The 15,910-nt window shown below is 38.8% G+C and overlaps 1 protein-coding gene across 1 annotated transcript in view; it reads left to right on the top strand.

The window, feature by feature from the left end:
• The window catches only part of GDPD4 (glycerophosphodiester phosphodiesterase domain containing 4), an 84,821-nt gene that overhangs the window by 14,772 nt on the left and 54,139 nt on the right, over nucleotides 1-15,910 (top strand). Inside the window, 5 exon segments of the mRNA XM_063783265.1 lie at nucleotides 1,749-1,852; nucleotides 7,518-7,611; nucleotides 10,694-10,753; nucleotides 15,502-15,600; nucleotides 15,672-15,765. Coding sequence (XP_063639335.1) covers nucleotides 1,800-1,852; nucleotides 7,518-7,611; nucleotides 10,694-10,753; nucleotides 15,502-15,600; nucleotides 15,672-15,765 — 400 coding nt within the window. The 5' untranslated portion in view covers nucleotides 1,749-1,799.

Here is a 15,910-nt window from a genome sequence, read left to right as displayed (position 1 = left end):
TCTTGAAGAAAAAGTGATGTTTGGGTGCAATTAGATATTTTTGATTAGGGATTACAGGGATGCCTGAATTGTAATTTGCTCTCCTCTGTGAATTTCTCTTCTCAGGAGAAAAAAACAGCAAGTGAGAAACAAGGTGCTCCTTTATTATTGGTCAAGCTAGTGGTGATTTTCCCTGAGGAAGAACTCTAGTAAGGCTGAGTGGTGGCCGTGGACTAGCCTTTTTTAGGGCCTCTATTTGTAAGCCATATGTTGGAACCCTTTGGTGAGCTACATGGTATAAGTGATTAAATGATCAGCACACTGAAATGAGAACAGAAGAGCAAAATCATGTACCTTTACTTATTTGTAAACATGGTCCAGCTAGGGTCCCAGAATCAGACCAATTGGGTCATTAATTTCTTATACCTGAGGTGGGGAACACAAGGAAAGGGGTAGGAAATGGGAGGTTTCCCTGCAGTAGGAAGGAATGTTCTTCTGTCCCCACTGTATCTTTCCTGCCCAGATATTCGGCCTCTATGCTAGTCACTGGGGATAATACAAGTGCTTCAGGCATGGTTCCTGCTCTCAAGGAATTCAGTCTACTGTGGGGAAAGATAAGTACACACACAATCTCAATACAGTGAGAGAAGTGCTGTAACTGTATGTGCATGTACACAGGCACATACCAAGGGGAGGGCCACCTTTTAGAAGGTGATGGGTGATTAAGAATTGGATAGGTAGAGAATTGGGGATGGTGGAAGAATTGGTATTGGAGGAGTAGTCAAAGGGCATAGTGAGTTTGGAGACTGATACAAGGTTTATTTTAGATGAAGGAGAGGATATGAATGTGAAGAAGTGAGGGGAAAAGAAGCTAGAGAGGGAGATGGGTCCAATGTTGTGTGGTTTTAAGAATTTGACTTCTGCCATGTTGGGAATAAAGAATCCCCAAAGACTTTAAGCTGATGAAGTAGTCTGAGCTGTGTTTTGGAATGATTATTTGATTGTGTGGAGGACGTATTGAAAAGGACAAAACTAACACAGGGAGACTTCTTTGCCTTCAGAGAAAGCAGTACCTTCTCCATAATGATAACCTCCATTTTGGCTTTGAGCTTACACAGATCTGGGTTCTAGTCCTGCCCCTGCCACTTCTTAGCTGTGTGATCTTGAATCAATTATTTTACCTCTCTGAGCTTTCTTCTGCAAAAATGAGGTTGATGCCCAACTCATATGGCTCTAATGAGAAATAAATCAAATGAAAGTAGCTTGTGAAATTCCCTAGCATTTTACTAGAACAAAATAGCTACTTAAAAAAAATTATTCTTTAACTCTGATTCCCCCTTTCTTCTCCAGTGGGGTAGATTGATGACTAAATGAACCAATTAATGATGAATGAATCAATAAATTAATTACTGAACAAAACATTTGATAGCTGGAGAGGCAGATGAATTCAACAGATGATTGTTGAGAGCCAGCTGCATTCAAGAAACAATGCTATGTATTGGTAATACAGAGACGTTCCTTTTCCTCAAAGAAGAAACAGTGTAGCATCAGATAAAACATAAATGCATAATTCCAGTTAAGTGTAAGAAAGGTTGTCAATAGGCATATACAGGATTTGGTAGGGGTAAAAAGAAGAGAGTGATCACTCCAGCCTCAGGAGGGTAATGCATGGCAGTGCAACTATGCTGACCTTTGGCAAGTGTATACAGAAACTGCTGAGGTAACAAGGATAAATGGAGCTAAGTTAGATTTCTTTTCTCTTTTCCCAGAAAGAGCAATTATTTTGCCCGTGCCTGGTAATTTCATTTGTCTTGTCTCTGATGTTGCTGTTCCTGTGGATAGAAACATCCAGTGAATACTTTAACTTTGACTGGTGAGTTCCACTTTATGTAGTTTCATTTGTGTAAGGGTATTTTGGTCTGATAGCCACCTGGATTCTACCTCAGGCTGAAAAGATCTGGTGATATAGTAGGGAAGGTGGACAAAACTGGGCTTTCCACAGCTTTTGGGTGAGAGGCCTGCCTCTGGGGCAGGGGTAGGATGCTTAGCACCCTAACCTATTGTACTTTCTTCCACTGTGCTCAGTCTCATACTTAGACTAAATCTGGCTCAGTAGGAAGCTTTCATGCTTCCAATATCCACAGTCCTTCTACTCAGATAATGATTCCCTGGTATCTTTTCTTTAGTCTCTTTGAGTTACTGATGTTGACACTAGTTGGTCTTCATGATCTCTATCCCTGAACCCTGCCTTCTCTGCTGCTCCTATCCCTCTTCCTCTCCCTGCTGTTCTTAGGAGGCTTCCTAGGATTCTGAACACAGTGACAGGTATCCCTTTCCAGTACCCTTTCATGGCTAAACTCCTACTCTGGAATGTTCCCAGCCCTTTTCTGGCTTGATGTCTTCTAACCTTCCTGCAAATCTTGTTATTTGGTATTTGGGGGAGAAGGATCTGTTCGGATATGGGGCTTTTAAAAACGGAATACAGTTGTTGTTTTCTTTGTAGAAGTAAAACACGGTTTGTTATTTTATGTGTAAAATGCAAAAAGTTAGAAAATATAGTATCTGCCTAGTCTCACTCTTGAGAGATAATCACTTGTTATATTTTTCTGTTTATTTTTATATTATGCTCATATTGTATACATAATTTTGCTTTCTCTTTTCACTTAAAATAATAAACATTTTAACAAAATTTTTAAACTCCTAATGAACATCATTTAAAATGGTTTAAAAATATTTCATGACAGATGCTATAATACACTTAGCCATTTTTAATTGTTAGGCATTATATGTATGTCCAATTTTCTTGTTTTTATAAACTAGTAATGCAGATAAATCTTTGTATTCTGACTAATGTTCCTAGAATAGATTCCCATAAGTGGCATTATTGAGTCAAGAAGAATAAACGTTGTTAAAATTCATTATGCCCCAAAATTAGCCAGGCATGGTGGTGTGTGCTTGTAGTCCCAGCTACTTAGAAGGCTGAGGTGGGAGGATCCCTTGGGCCTGGGAGGCAGAGGTTGCAGTGAGCCGAGATCGTGCCACTGCATTCCAGCCTGGGTGACAGAGCCAGACCCTGACTCAAAAAAAAAAAAAAAAAAAAAAAAAAAAAATTCATTATGTCTGTTGCCAAAGTACTTCCTCAAAAGGTTATAGCAATTTCTATTTAAAACAGAGGTATATGACAGCATTAAATATTGTAATATTGCATAATTTTTTTCTTGATGAAATTTTTTGTTTTAATTTGAATCATTTAGTTTCAGAACAAGTTTATTTAACTAATTTCTTTTCTTTTAATATTTATTTTCCTTTGCCTACTTATTCATTGGGGGTTTTCAGTTAGCCTTCTCACTGGTTCATCTGCAGTTTCATTTATGGGCCAGTTCTGAATTATTCCACAGGAATTGTATTTCAATTTAAAGTATAAATGCTATGGTATAATTCATTTATTTATATTTATAAATTTTAAAATACCAGCTCTGAGATCCATAGTTGACAAGGTTTATGCAAAGTCTAATATCCAAATCTTTCTGCCACTCTCCCCATCCCTTGAGTGGTATCAAAGTCCTGGGGCTTACCACAAGAGAGCAAAAATAGCATGGTGGTGGTAAGAAGAAACTCTGGTCATCAAAATGACACTGGTCACTCTGGTCATATTGCTTTCATTAGACAGTGCCTCAGTCAAGCACTGGTCCCTAGCTACTTTTTGGAATTGCTCTTCCAGGCATTTTACAGAAATATCCCTCACAACAGGCTTTTGCACTGACCACAGGCATGGCTTGGAACCCTAACCATTGTTCCCAAGACTGAGATGCTTACTGGCTAGCTTCCATGATCATCCTTGCAGCCATCCCCCATTTGTGATCTTCGTCTGCCAGGATGTAGTGTTGTAAATCAGGCACAAGTCTCAGTACCAATGAAATCTTCAATCTTAGTGCAAAGTTGCAGCATAGTCTTTCATTTTCTTCATATGTTTTTAACTTGAAGACTATTTTGTATAATAACTAATATAGCTATACTAGCTTTGCATGGTTTATCTTTTCCATCCTTTATTTTCTTAACCTTTCTGTAGCTCATGTTTTGGAAGTTTCTCTTATAAATAGCATATGGTTGGGTTTCTCAAATCCAGTTTGGCAATATTTGTCTTTATGTTCCAAATAAAAAATAGCTCTGTGCTAATATATCACTAATATATTTTATTTGAGCTTACATCCATATTCTTCCTAATGCTACTGTCCTATCAGTTCTGTGTTTTTTTTTTTTTGTTGTTGTTGTTGTTGTTTTGAGGCAGTGTCTCACTCTGTTGCCCAGGCTGGAGTGCAGTGATATGATGATCTTGGCTCATTGCAGCCTCTGCCTCCCAAGCTTGACCGATCCTCCCACTTCAGCCTCCCAAGTAGCTAGGACTACAGACACAAACCACCACACCTAGCTAATTTTTGTATTTTTTTGTGGAGACAGGGTTTCGCCATGTTGCCCAGGCTGGTCTCAAACTCCTGAGCTCAAGTGATCCGCCCGCTCGACCTCCCAAATTGCTGGGATTGCAGGTGTGAGCTAACGCACCCAGCCCTGTGTTCTTTTTTCCTCTTTTCTTGCCTTATTTTATATTAAGTATTTTTTATTACTTCATTTTTCCCTCTATTAAATTGGAAGGAATACCCATATTTTCTCTCCTACTCACTCTTGCTGTCTTTTTTGTACCTACCCTGGAAATTACAACATGTAATCTTGACTTACCGAAGTCTTATATTAGTATTTTAACCTTTTCCTGGATAATACAAGGATCTTGAAACACCTTAACTTCATATACTTATAACTTCTTCAGACACTTATAACTTCTGAGTTATAAGCCATTCTCATCATATATTTTAATCCTACATACTTTTCCAACCACATACGACATTATTGTTGTTTTGTATAGTTAATATTCTTTTAGATTTACCTACATATTTACTTCTTTTTATTGCTCTTCATTTTAGCATGCACCTCTGATCTTTCATCTAGAATCTTTTTTTCCCTGTATAAAAAATAACCCCTACGTGTGCCGTAGAAGATGACTGTTAGGGAGAGGCCTAAGCTGTGTACGCCATCAAGCCAGTACCTAGGGGGAGCAGACTAATAACGTCTGTTCACACATTTAGATGCTTCAAAGCTAGGATTCATTCCCCCACAAGTCACAAACTGGAAAAGTTTGTGCTTACTCCTAGAATGTAACCGTGTAAGGTTCCAAATCAAAGTGTGTTGTGTTTACGAGATTACCTTCTCCCCTGTAGCCCTGTGAAGTTTACAAGAGCTTCCTGTACCTCAGCCAATCCTTCTAGAGAAAAATTACCCCAAATGCTACACTATCACTGGATTTCCTTCCTTATTTAGATCTTGGCTTCATAGTTCTTCACTGTCTGGTAGATATCTGATGCTTTCATTTAGATTTTTCAAAACATTTTGTCTAGCTTTTCTAGTTGTTCCCCTTAGCTAGAAAGAGCAGAATTTTTTGGTAGGGTAACTGTAACTCTCTCTTTTCCCCTCTGTGTGTGTTGTTTCTCCATTTCTCACTGTGCGAGGGTTCCTAGGGCCTCCACCATCGATGGTATCTTTTTTTCTCATCTAGAGTTACTGTCAGCTGACAGTTGGTGATGCTGATATAAAACATTGCAATATGTATTGGGGAAAGGTGCAAGAAAGCTGCATCTTACAGCTGTGAGAAAGGAGGGAAGGGATCCTTGAAGGTTTCTTTAAACATTGTTATAATGATAACAGAAAATATGGATTTTACATGAGTAGGTTGCATTGACTAGGCTGCCCCAGTAAAGCTGTCTTGGTTGAGTGAGTAGGCCTACATCCAAAATGGAGGTGTGATTATGCTGCTAGAGGGATGTAACACAATGGTCCAGAGCGGAGAGAAAACTGCTTAAAAATACTAAGTCAGAAGAAGCCTAAATTGGACACATTCACATAGAGTAGGCCTTCTGCATAGTCATCAGCATTGTATATTCTCAGCTTAAAGAAGTGACGGCCAAGAAAGGAGACTTCCTTTTTCAGTTCCCACTGATGTTCAGGCAGTCACATAAGCAAACTCCTTCTCGCTCTTTTCACTCCCTTTTTTCACACCACTACCATCACCAACAGTAAGTACAGTTACTTACCCGGATGGGAAGAAGTAGAGGGAGAGAGAGAAAAAGCCAAATCACAGTTCTTCTTTTGCCTGTAATGCATAGCTGGGGGGTGGGAACTTCACTTGAGTTTGGTGAGAGGGCTTTGAAGTAAAGAAAACTAATAGTAATATTTACATGTGATCTGATATCCAAAAGAAAACCTTTTAGGTAGAAAGGGATTAAAATAAAATATCAGTGTGACCAGTAAAATGATTAGAAGAAAGAGGAGTACCATGAAATGACAAACACTAAGTTTTCTTTGTTACTTGGAAAGCAAAGTCAATATCACAATTTGGTTAAACTGATTAGTTCTTTGACTACATCTAGAGTGCTATTAAGGCCAGATTTCACGTTTTTTTTTAATTTCGAAATTTTTTTTTCAAGATCTCTGTTTAATAACCACCTGTGCTTGGGTTAAAACATCCTATTCTTGTTTCATGGATGTGAATCATTCCTTTACATCATGGAAGATCTTAAATATCTTTATTTTGTGGCTCTTTTCTGATTCTATTAATTATGTTTTTCTGGGTCCAAGTTTTTCTATTTGTTGGCTCATAGGGTTCATTTGTTGACATCCCTTACATATTTTCTGATTCCTGATTGTGAGCTCATCTTCTACAGAGCACTCTTCCCAGTCTTGATCTGGGATACCTTTTGCTAGTTAAGGCTCTTTGCCTGTTTGTTTCTTCCTAGTTTATCTCACAGCTCTTGTCCAAGAGAATTTCCTTTATAATTCTTACTAGTGTAGTTATATGTTCACTAACCTATAGTTTAATTCTTAAAAAGTTTAATTTCTCCAGGTTTTGTACGGAGAGGAGGAAATTTCTGTTTTCTTGAGATGAAGATTCAAATTTCTTTGTGTAATACCTAGATCAAGTATAACATTGTTTCTCCTAACAAATCATTAACAATTTTCTCTCATATGCTACATTAGGAACAGAAAAATTGGGGCTTTTTTTTTTAATATGGTGGCTGTGATTGCAATTATGTCCAAAAATACATATGCATGTGGACAAGGAGCCTGCCAAAGTGTAAAGTATTAGTTTTGTTTAGGCAGTAAACTTATGGGATGTATTGTTTCTCTTCCGGTATTCCCAAATTTCTGTATTATGTTATTTTTTAAAAGAGGATGTAATTTTTAAATATGTATTCTAAATAACTTAAGATCCTACTGCGTTTACAGACCCCATGAACATCCCCAATTGCCTACAGAACACAACTTTAAAACTCCTCATATAATTATCCGCAAAAGCTGCTGTTCACACACTGCTTCTTTTTATCTCCCTACATTTGCTTATGCCTTATCTAGTGTGGTTTTGTCCCCATCCTTGACACAGATGCTACTGATTTCTGCATTATTTTAAGAACTGAAACACATTTTTTTTTCAGGGTCACTTTTCTAGGAACAGGATACTGGTTTTTCTGGTCTATTTTTATTCTGAGTTTAGCTAGGATCCTGACTGCCTACTCTTCATTGCTGTTGGTGAGTAATGCTTCTCATTTCTTCCACTCCCTTCCTGAGTAGCCTGATGAGGTGTTCCTGCCTGTGGTATAGTATCCAGTTGGTACTGGGGACTCTCAGAACCTAAGATCACTCTTGTCTTAGTAGAGTTGGGATTTACATTAGCTAGTTGAATTTTAGGCACAAGGAATAGGACGTGGAAGGAAAGCCTGTTCTGTTAGAGGATGTGTCTTGCCAGTTTGGCCCTTTGAAAGTGTAACAACATCCTTTTTCTATTTCCTTGTTTCATACCCTATCCTATGGTTCCCTCAATATTGTCATTTTAGATACCCATAGCTTCACAGCAGCAGTATCTTTACTCATCTCATGTCCCATCTTCTGAAAATCAGTCTTTCTGGGTCTTAAAAAAATTTGCTTACTTGTTAAATTTGTTCTAATTTACAAATGCTAGTCACCTAGCCCAGATGCAAAGTACATTTTAGCAAAAGCCTTTGGCAATAGTGTGACCTTGCTTCTGTTGCCTAACATAGTAGTGTCACTTAGTGTGAGAAATTTATGCCAGGTAAGAGAAAAGTCTGGAAATGGGAGGATAACTTTAGACAGAGTTTTGCAGTGCCCATTTATACATAGGGCAGACAACTTTCTCTGATTTCACCATTCCTTTCTCTATTGAATTCTTGTCTGATACAGAAGAACCTAGCCCCCAAATATGTTGCTATTTGCATGAACTTTTTCTTTCAACAAAACTTATTAATCATTATATGAGCAGAACATTGTGAGAAGTGCTGAGTATACGAAGATCAATAAAAGCTAAGCAATTTCTGTTTTCATGCAGTGCACTTCATAGAGGTAGATGTGAGATATAACTATTCCTTGTCACTGTAGTGGGATCTTAAAGGAATGTTAGATTTGGACATATAGATATGGTAATGAGGAAGAACATTGTGGACTGAGGGAGCTTCATGACTAAGCAAGACAGAAAAATATAGGATGTCTTGCTGAGAGGGAAAGGTCAGTTCTGTTAGTATGTAGGGCATAATGAAGAATAATGGGAGGCCAGGCACTGTGGCTCATGCCTGTAATCCCAGCACTTTGGGAGGCCGAGGCGGGTGGATCATAAGGTCAGGAGATCGAGACCATCCTGGCTAACATGGTTAGAAGTAAAGCACTCCTCAGCAAATGTAAAAGAACAGAAATGATAACAAACTGTCTGTCAGACCACAGTGCAATCAAACTAGAACTCAGCATTAAGAAACTCACTCAAAACCGCTCAACTACATGGAAACTGAACAACCTGCTCCTGAATGACTACTGGGTACATAACGAAATGAAGGCAGAAATAAAGATGTTCTTTGAAACCGACGAGAACAAAGACACAACATACCAGAATCTCTGGGACACATTTAAAGCAGTGTGTAGAGGGAAATTTATAGCACTAAATGTCCACAAGAGAAAGCAGGAAAGATCTAAAATTGACACCCTAACATCACAATTAAAAGAACTAGAGAAGCAAGAGCAAACACATTCAAAAGCTAGCAGAAGGCAAGAAATAACTAAGATCAGAGCAGAACTGAAGGAGATAGAGACACAAAAAACCCTTCAAAAAATCAGTGAATCCAGGAGCTGGTTTTTTGAAAAGATCAACAAAATTGATAGACCGCTAGCAAGACTAATAAAGAAGAAGAGAGAAGAATCAAATAGACACAATAAAAAATGATAAACCCCGTCTCTACTAAAAATATAAAAAAAAAATTAGCCAGGCGTGGTGGTGGGCGCCCATAGTCCCAGCTACTCGGGAGGCTGAGGCAGGAGAATGGCGTGAACCTGGGAGGCGGAGCTTGCAGTGAGCCGAGATCGAGCCACACTGCACTCCAGCCTGGACGACAGAGCGAGACTCTGTCTCAAAAAAAAAAAAAAAAAAAAAAAAAAAGAATGGGAAACATGGCTGAAAAGAGGTTTGTGAGATTTTGGAAGGCCTGGAAAGAAAGGCTAAGACATTTGATATAAATCAGTTTTCTATTTTAGGAAAATTATTCTTGATGTTGTGGTTTGGAGGATGGCTATAGGCAGAGAGACCAATTAGAAACTTTTTTTTTTTTACATGGGGAAAATGTAGATGAAGGATGTGCTGTAGGGCAAACTCTGACCACTGAATTGTACCACTTTTATGCACGATAAACATGAAATGGTATAGTTAGGTTCTAAGGTGGGAATGAATTCTGGTGTCCAATAAAGCAATATATTTTAACAAACTTTCTACTCTACCCTACCTCTTTTTGGATACATGCAATGGCAACAATAGTGAAAAAGGAGGGGGACCTGGATTCTATTTCTAGTTCTATCTTTAGGTACTATGTAACCTTGGTCAAGGCATGTAACTCTTCTGACCTCAGTTTCATTTTTTTTTCAAATAAGAATGATAATATTTAATGAAATGGTATAATATAGGGTTAAGTAAAGAACAAATGAAATACACATGAAATTATTTTGATAAAGAGGTAAGTGCCTTACACATCAAATTATCATTAATATCCTAGGCATCTGAGGACTCCAGTTCTCAATTTCTGTCTTTACACTGACTTGGTGACTGGCTAGATTTAGATTAAAATCCAAGATTTGTTGAATCTATACCAGTGTTAACAACAGTGGTTGACAATTGTAACAACAGCCCTGGTTCCCCAAAACAAGAGTCCTTGGAAGGGCTGCCTCCTGACCTTTCTTCTCTTACAAGTGAGTCCAAGTAATACCAGGAATAAGGTTCCTCACAGGGAAAAGAAATGGGCAGGAACTCAACTGAGTATCAGTGTGGTAATTGTTATGAAATCTTAGAGGAGATAACACAGAATTCTTCCTGAGGTTGCTGGTGAAAGTTATAAATAGGAGGTGAGATTTGAACTGGCTTTGAAGAGTCAGTGGCATAGGGAGAGGGAGCTTTTTCAGGCAAACAGCATGGAAAACTCCCAGAGGCTAAATAAAGTACAGGTATAGCAAGAAATGAGTGTACTGCTAGACTGTGAACGGAATTTGGAGCTACGGGAACAGTGCTTTGGGTGGCAACTTGGTGATTTCAAAATAACTCTCTTTTTCTTCTTTGCTTTTGCAGTTACTTGGATTTTTGTTGCTTTGGGAAAGGATTGAACTATACCTGCACTTGTGTCATAAGGTAGGACATCTGAGTCCACATAGGAAACCTTAGACCAGGCCTGAACATGCTCCTTGGTACTCAGTTTTGTGTATGGGGTTACCCTCTCTGTTACTGTTCTCCTTGGAGAGAAGAGATTTACTTACACCATATTAACTGAAATAATTAAATTTCTAACGTTGCAACTGATTTATGGAGGGAGCTGAACCTGAGCTGAACCCAAACTCTTATTTGTTCTCACTACTTCCTATTAAACTCAATCTGTAGCCCTGTTCTTCCCATTCCAGTAAAATCTTAGGCACTCATTCCATTAATTTCCCAGTACTTTTCAGTACAAGAATACTCTCATTTCAGTGATTAAAAATTTCAGTTCACTGTAATAACCTAAGCTCCAACTTTATTAACCTTAAAATGTTTCCCCTCCCCTATTTGGGCCTTATCCAAGCCTGAAGCCCATAGCAGCAGAGAGGGCATGGTGGTCCTTCTACCTCTTTTCCGCCTGAGTGGAGTCCAGGGGAAGAGGAGATGGAGAAACGAGCACAGTCTCACAAGGAGAGGGGAGAAAGGGAATCAGGGGTTCATTTCTAGGTAAATGTACAGTTGCTTCTTTTCCCGTGGACGTTTTCTATGTGTGTTTTCAGAAATCCTACTGAGAACCTTGACTATAACTCTCTTGGTGGAGTCAATGCCTGTCTTCCTGTAGCCCCCTGAAATTTCTTTTTTGAAGTAGTTTTCACCCTGTCTTGGGTTTGGATATCTTTAAAATAACACCAGCATGATTTCTTTCACAGGGTCTATATCTGGTCCCCAGAGGACAGTCAGCTTTGCCCCACCATCTGCAGGCATGTGGCATATTTCCAATATAGCACCCTTGTTTTGTTCTCCCATGGGCTTGAGCAGCTCCAGTGACAGCCTCTTGCTTTTTTATAGACTTTTTTGGGCATGGTTTTTAAAAATTGATACATAGTAATTAGACATATTTGTGGGATCCATGTGATGATTTTGATATGTGCCTACAATGCATAATGCTCAAATCAGGGAATTTAGGATATCCATCATCTCAAGCATTTATCATTTCTTCATGTTAGGAACATTTCAACTCTTCTAGCTGTTTTGAAACTATTTTTTGAACTATTTTGAAGCTATTTTATATTATAAATTATTGCTAACTGTAGTCACCTTACTGTACTGTCAAACATTAGAACTTACTCTTTATCTAATGGTATGTTCTCATTAACCAACCCCTCTTCATTTCTCCCACTCTGACCCACCCTTCCCAGCCCTTGGTAACTATCACTCTATTCTCTACTTCCATGAGATCAACTTTTTTACCTCCCAAATACGAGTGAGAACATCAGGCATAGTGTTGATACCATTTCTTGTATTTCTTGTATTTCCCCAAATCCAGAAACATTTCAAACTCTTGAGTGGTCCCCTTAAGTCTTAAATCAGTCAATTTGCATTGCTAATAAAGGAATACCTGAGATTGGGTAATTTATAAAGAAAAGAGGTCTATTTTGTCTCATGGTTCTGCAGGCTGTAAAGGAAGCATAGCACTGGCGTCTGGTCCTGGTGAGGGCCTCAGGAAGCATACAATCATGGTGGAAGGCAAGTGGGGAGCCAGCATATCACATAGCAAGAAAGGGAGCAAGAGAGAGAAGGAGGAGGTGCCAGGCCCTTTTAAACAACCAGATCTCATGTGAACTCACAGAATGAGAACCCACTCATTACTGCAAGGACAGCACCAAGCCATTCATGAGGGAGCTGTCCCCATGATCCAAACACCTCCCACTATGCCCACCTCCAGTATTGGTGGTCACATTTCAACATGAGATTTGGAGGGAACACAGGTCCAAGCCATATCAATATCCTCTTATTCAAATGAGAAGTATGAACTGGAAATATAAATTTAGAGTTATTAGAATAGATGGAGCTTGAAGCCATGAGATTTTTCTAGGGAAAGAATATAGATTTGAAAATTGAACAAATAGGCCTTATTGATATCCAACATCTATTTTGGAGTTGGGACACCATGATAAATTAACCGATACCAAGAATCCCTGAAAACATCCTGATTACCATTCCAGGTTAGTGTCTATTATAAAAACTATGCTTATGTTGCCTGTGCCAGTTAAGTACTGCTACTTGGCCTCTGCCACAGCAGAAGCACATCATCCCCTTTGAAATCAGGAAGACTGTTTGAGTGGCAGCATCTCTCACCTTTTTTCAGGCATACAGGATGGCCACCACAGTGCTTTTCAAGGATGCTGACACTTTCCTCACCAGCGTCTTCTGAGACCTCCCAAAGAACACGATATAGGGAGTAGGTTAGCTGATCATAGGTGATACCGTTCCAGCACCTTTTCTTAATAAATCTTTTATTATTTCTTCTATATTATACTAAGAAATTACTGGCATCCCAATTTCATTGAGCATAGGCTACCAATGAGCCTAGGCTTCAGATAACCAAACAATCAGAACCTCTTTGAACTGCTTAATACCTGAATTCTAGGATATTAAATCCAGAATCTCTGGTAAGTGCACCCATATCAATAAATTTAGTCTGGTCTAAAATTATGTTCTCTTTTCCTTGTCTAGCACCCTTAGAATTCATTCCCACACATATTCTACAGGATTTTTGCCAATATTTGTTAGTAAAATCTTGTTTTCTAAGCCTTCATCTTCTGAGGCATTCTGGGATCTAGTTCACAGAGTCTGAAGGCAATGAAAAGTGCAGGGTGATTGTTAAGAGTTGGCATTCCCTTGGAAGTTAACTACCTTGGTTGAGTCTTCAGGTCTTCAAACCAGGAAGGACCAGGCTTATCAGACTTGTGAGGAGAGACTGATTTTATTGGCAAGGGAGATTTTGTGGGGCTTGGAGTTTCATTTTATTGTACTCAGAATAAATTTAGGAAGAAAAGCATTAGCACGAGGCCTAGAACCCCTTCCCCTTCTACCTACAGATGCCCAGAGAGAAGTGAATGGCATCAACCCAAACTCCTTGTAAACATGCTAATAACCTGACCTCCTGGTAAACACACTAAAGGTATTTGTCAGCTGCTTATCTGCAAAAATTTCTAGCAGGATATACCTGGATATATTTAGGTTGGTTTTATTGTAAACAAACCTGGAATATATAGGTTCATGTGTTAAAAGACATTGACTGGCTAGAGTTATATAATTAATGGAATATAAAATAATGATGCTCCATAAAAAACCAAAATGACGCCTGTGAAGCAATGTTTCTTCATATTTTGCTCAAAACACACCTTACATTTTAAGTCCAAAAACAGAATGTATACTAATACGGGAGAGGAAAGACCCTATATGAGTAACTGCATTTGACGTGATCATATTCACTCAAAAAAAAATTTTTTTTTTTTTTTTGAGGCAGAGTCTCACTCCGTTGCTCAGGCTGGAGTGCAGTGGTGCAATCTCAGCTCACTGCAACTTCTGCCTCCCGGGTTCAAGCGATTCTCCCACTTCAGCCTCCCGAGTAGCTGGAACTACAGTTGTGTGCAACCACACCTGGCTAATTTTTGTATTTTTAGTAGAGATGGGGTTTCACCATATTGGCCAGGCTTATCTCGAACTCCTGGCCTCAGGTGATCCACCCTCCTCAGCCTCCCAAAGTGCTGGGATCATAGATGTGAGCCGCTGCTCCCAGCCTGCCACTGGAAAATCTTTTATCTGTTCTCTATGATTGCCTGTATCCTTTAAATTCATAGTGAAGTTTGGTGTTGGGTAAGATCTGTGATTCTTATGACTCTGGCAATTCAACTTTTGTGTTGTGATGCATTTAGTTTTTCCTAATAGGTTGTTTAAAATTTTTTCATCTATGTATGTATTTTCTGTTCTTGTAATAATGTCCTTGTTAAATTTGGGTATAATGTTTTGTTGCACTCATAAGATGTTATAAAGTATTCTCTCTTTTTCTATTCTCTGAAAGAGTTTGTTAAAGATTGGAAATATTTCTTCCTTAAATGTTTGGTAGAATTTATCATTGAAGTCAGCAAAGAGTTGTGAAAGACTTAATTATGGATTCAATTATTTTAGATGTAGAGATTATGGAAAGGAGAGCTAAGTACTGTCTAGAGGGCAGCACAGATGTAGGAAAACTATACATTTGAAAGGGAGGAAGTTAGGAAAATTAGGTCTTCTTGGTCTCAATGTTCTTTCTCTATGAAGTATACAGTGTTCTGGCAGGCAGGTTTTTTCATCTGTTTAATAAATACTTATTGGATGCTTACTATGTGCCAGGCATTCTGCAGGACACTGAGGATGTAATCATAAAAAATACCAATATTAACCTTGACTTCATGAAGCTTATAGTCTGTTGGGGAAAACGGACGTTGAAAAGGCAATTACCGAGTATTATTTACTTATAATTGTATTGAGTATACAATTGAGGACTAAAGAAATGGTGAAGACTTTAATGGCAACTGTTGAATCTGAGTAAGAGATACCAAGCAATGTTGAGGACCCAGCTGAGGCTGGAGATAGTAAATTAGTAATGGTAAATTAGCTGTGTAATTTTTTCCAGCCATGCTATACAGCAAAGACTTAGAAGCAAAGAAGGTGAATGATTAGTTCCATCTAATACTGGGGATTTGCAGGAAAAACAAGATCTTTCTCTACATTATTATGGTAAAAGAATGAGGAAGCAGATAAGGTCCCTGACATTGTGAAGACACACATGTAATTCCTGAGGACAGTTCTGATCCAAGCCTAGTGCTTGAAGTCAGGAGATTTTTTTTCTGTTTCCCTAGATCCTGATTCTGCTAGTGATTCTTCTGTGTGTCATTTTAATGTTCATTATATGCAAATTCTGGAAAGAAAGGTGGCTGGTAGCTGGGCTGTCAATGCAGGTAAGCATCATCCTATAGCTCCAGCACTAGCTGTCTAGATGTATCCAGCCTGACTTTTGGCTTTCTCACAGATCTTTGCTCCCTACGTGCACCTGGTCAGCATAACTGTGATGGTTATCCTTTTCTGGCCTGTGGCCTTCTACGTGGCACGTTTGGAAAGAGAAGGTATGTCACATAGGGCAGAACCCTGCCTATTTCTTCAGCTCTGGCTTTAGCTTGCATACTCCACTCAGGAAAACAGGAGCTTGGGAACTAGCCACCCCTATGCCTCGTTGAAATTCATTTAGCTTGTTACTCAGGCATGCTCCTG

This window comes from Pan troglodytes, chromosome 9, assembly GCF_028858775.2.
Source record: "Pan troglodytes isolate AG18354 chromosome 9, NHGRI_mPanTro3-v2.0_pri, whole genome shotgun sequence".
NCBI lineage: Eukaryota > Metazoa > Chordata > Mammalia > Primates > Hominidae > Pan > Pan troglodytes.
Note: the sequence above shows the minus strand (reverse complement) of the source record. Positions and strands in the feature narration are given on the sequence as shown.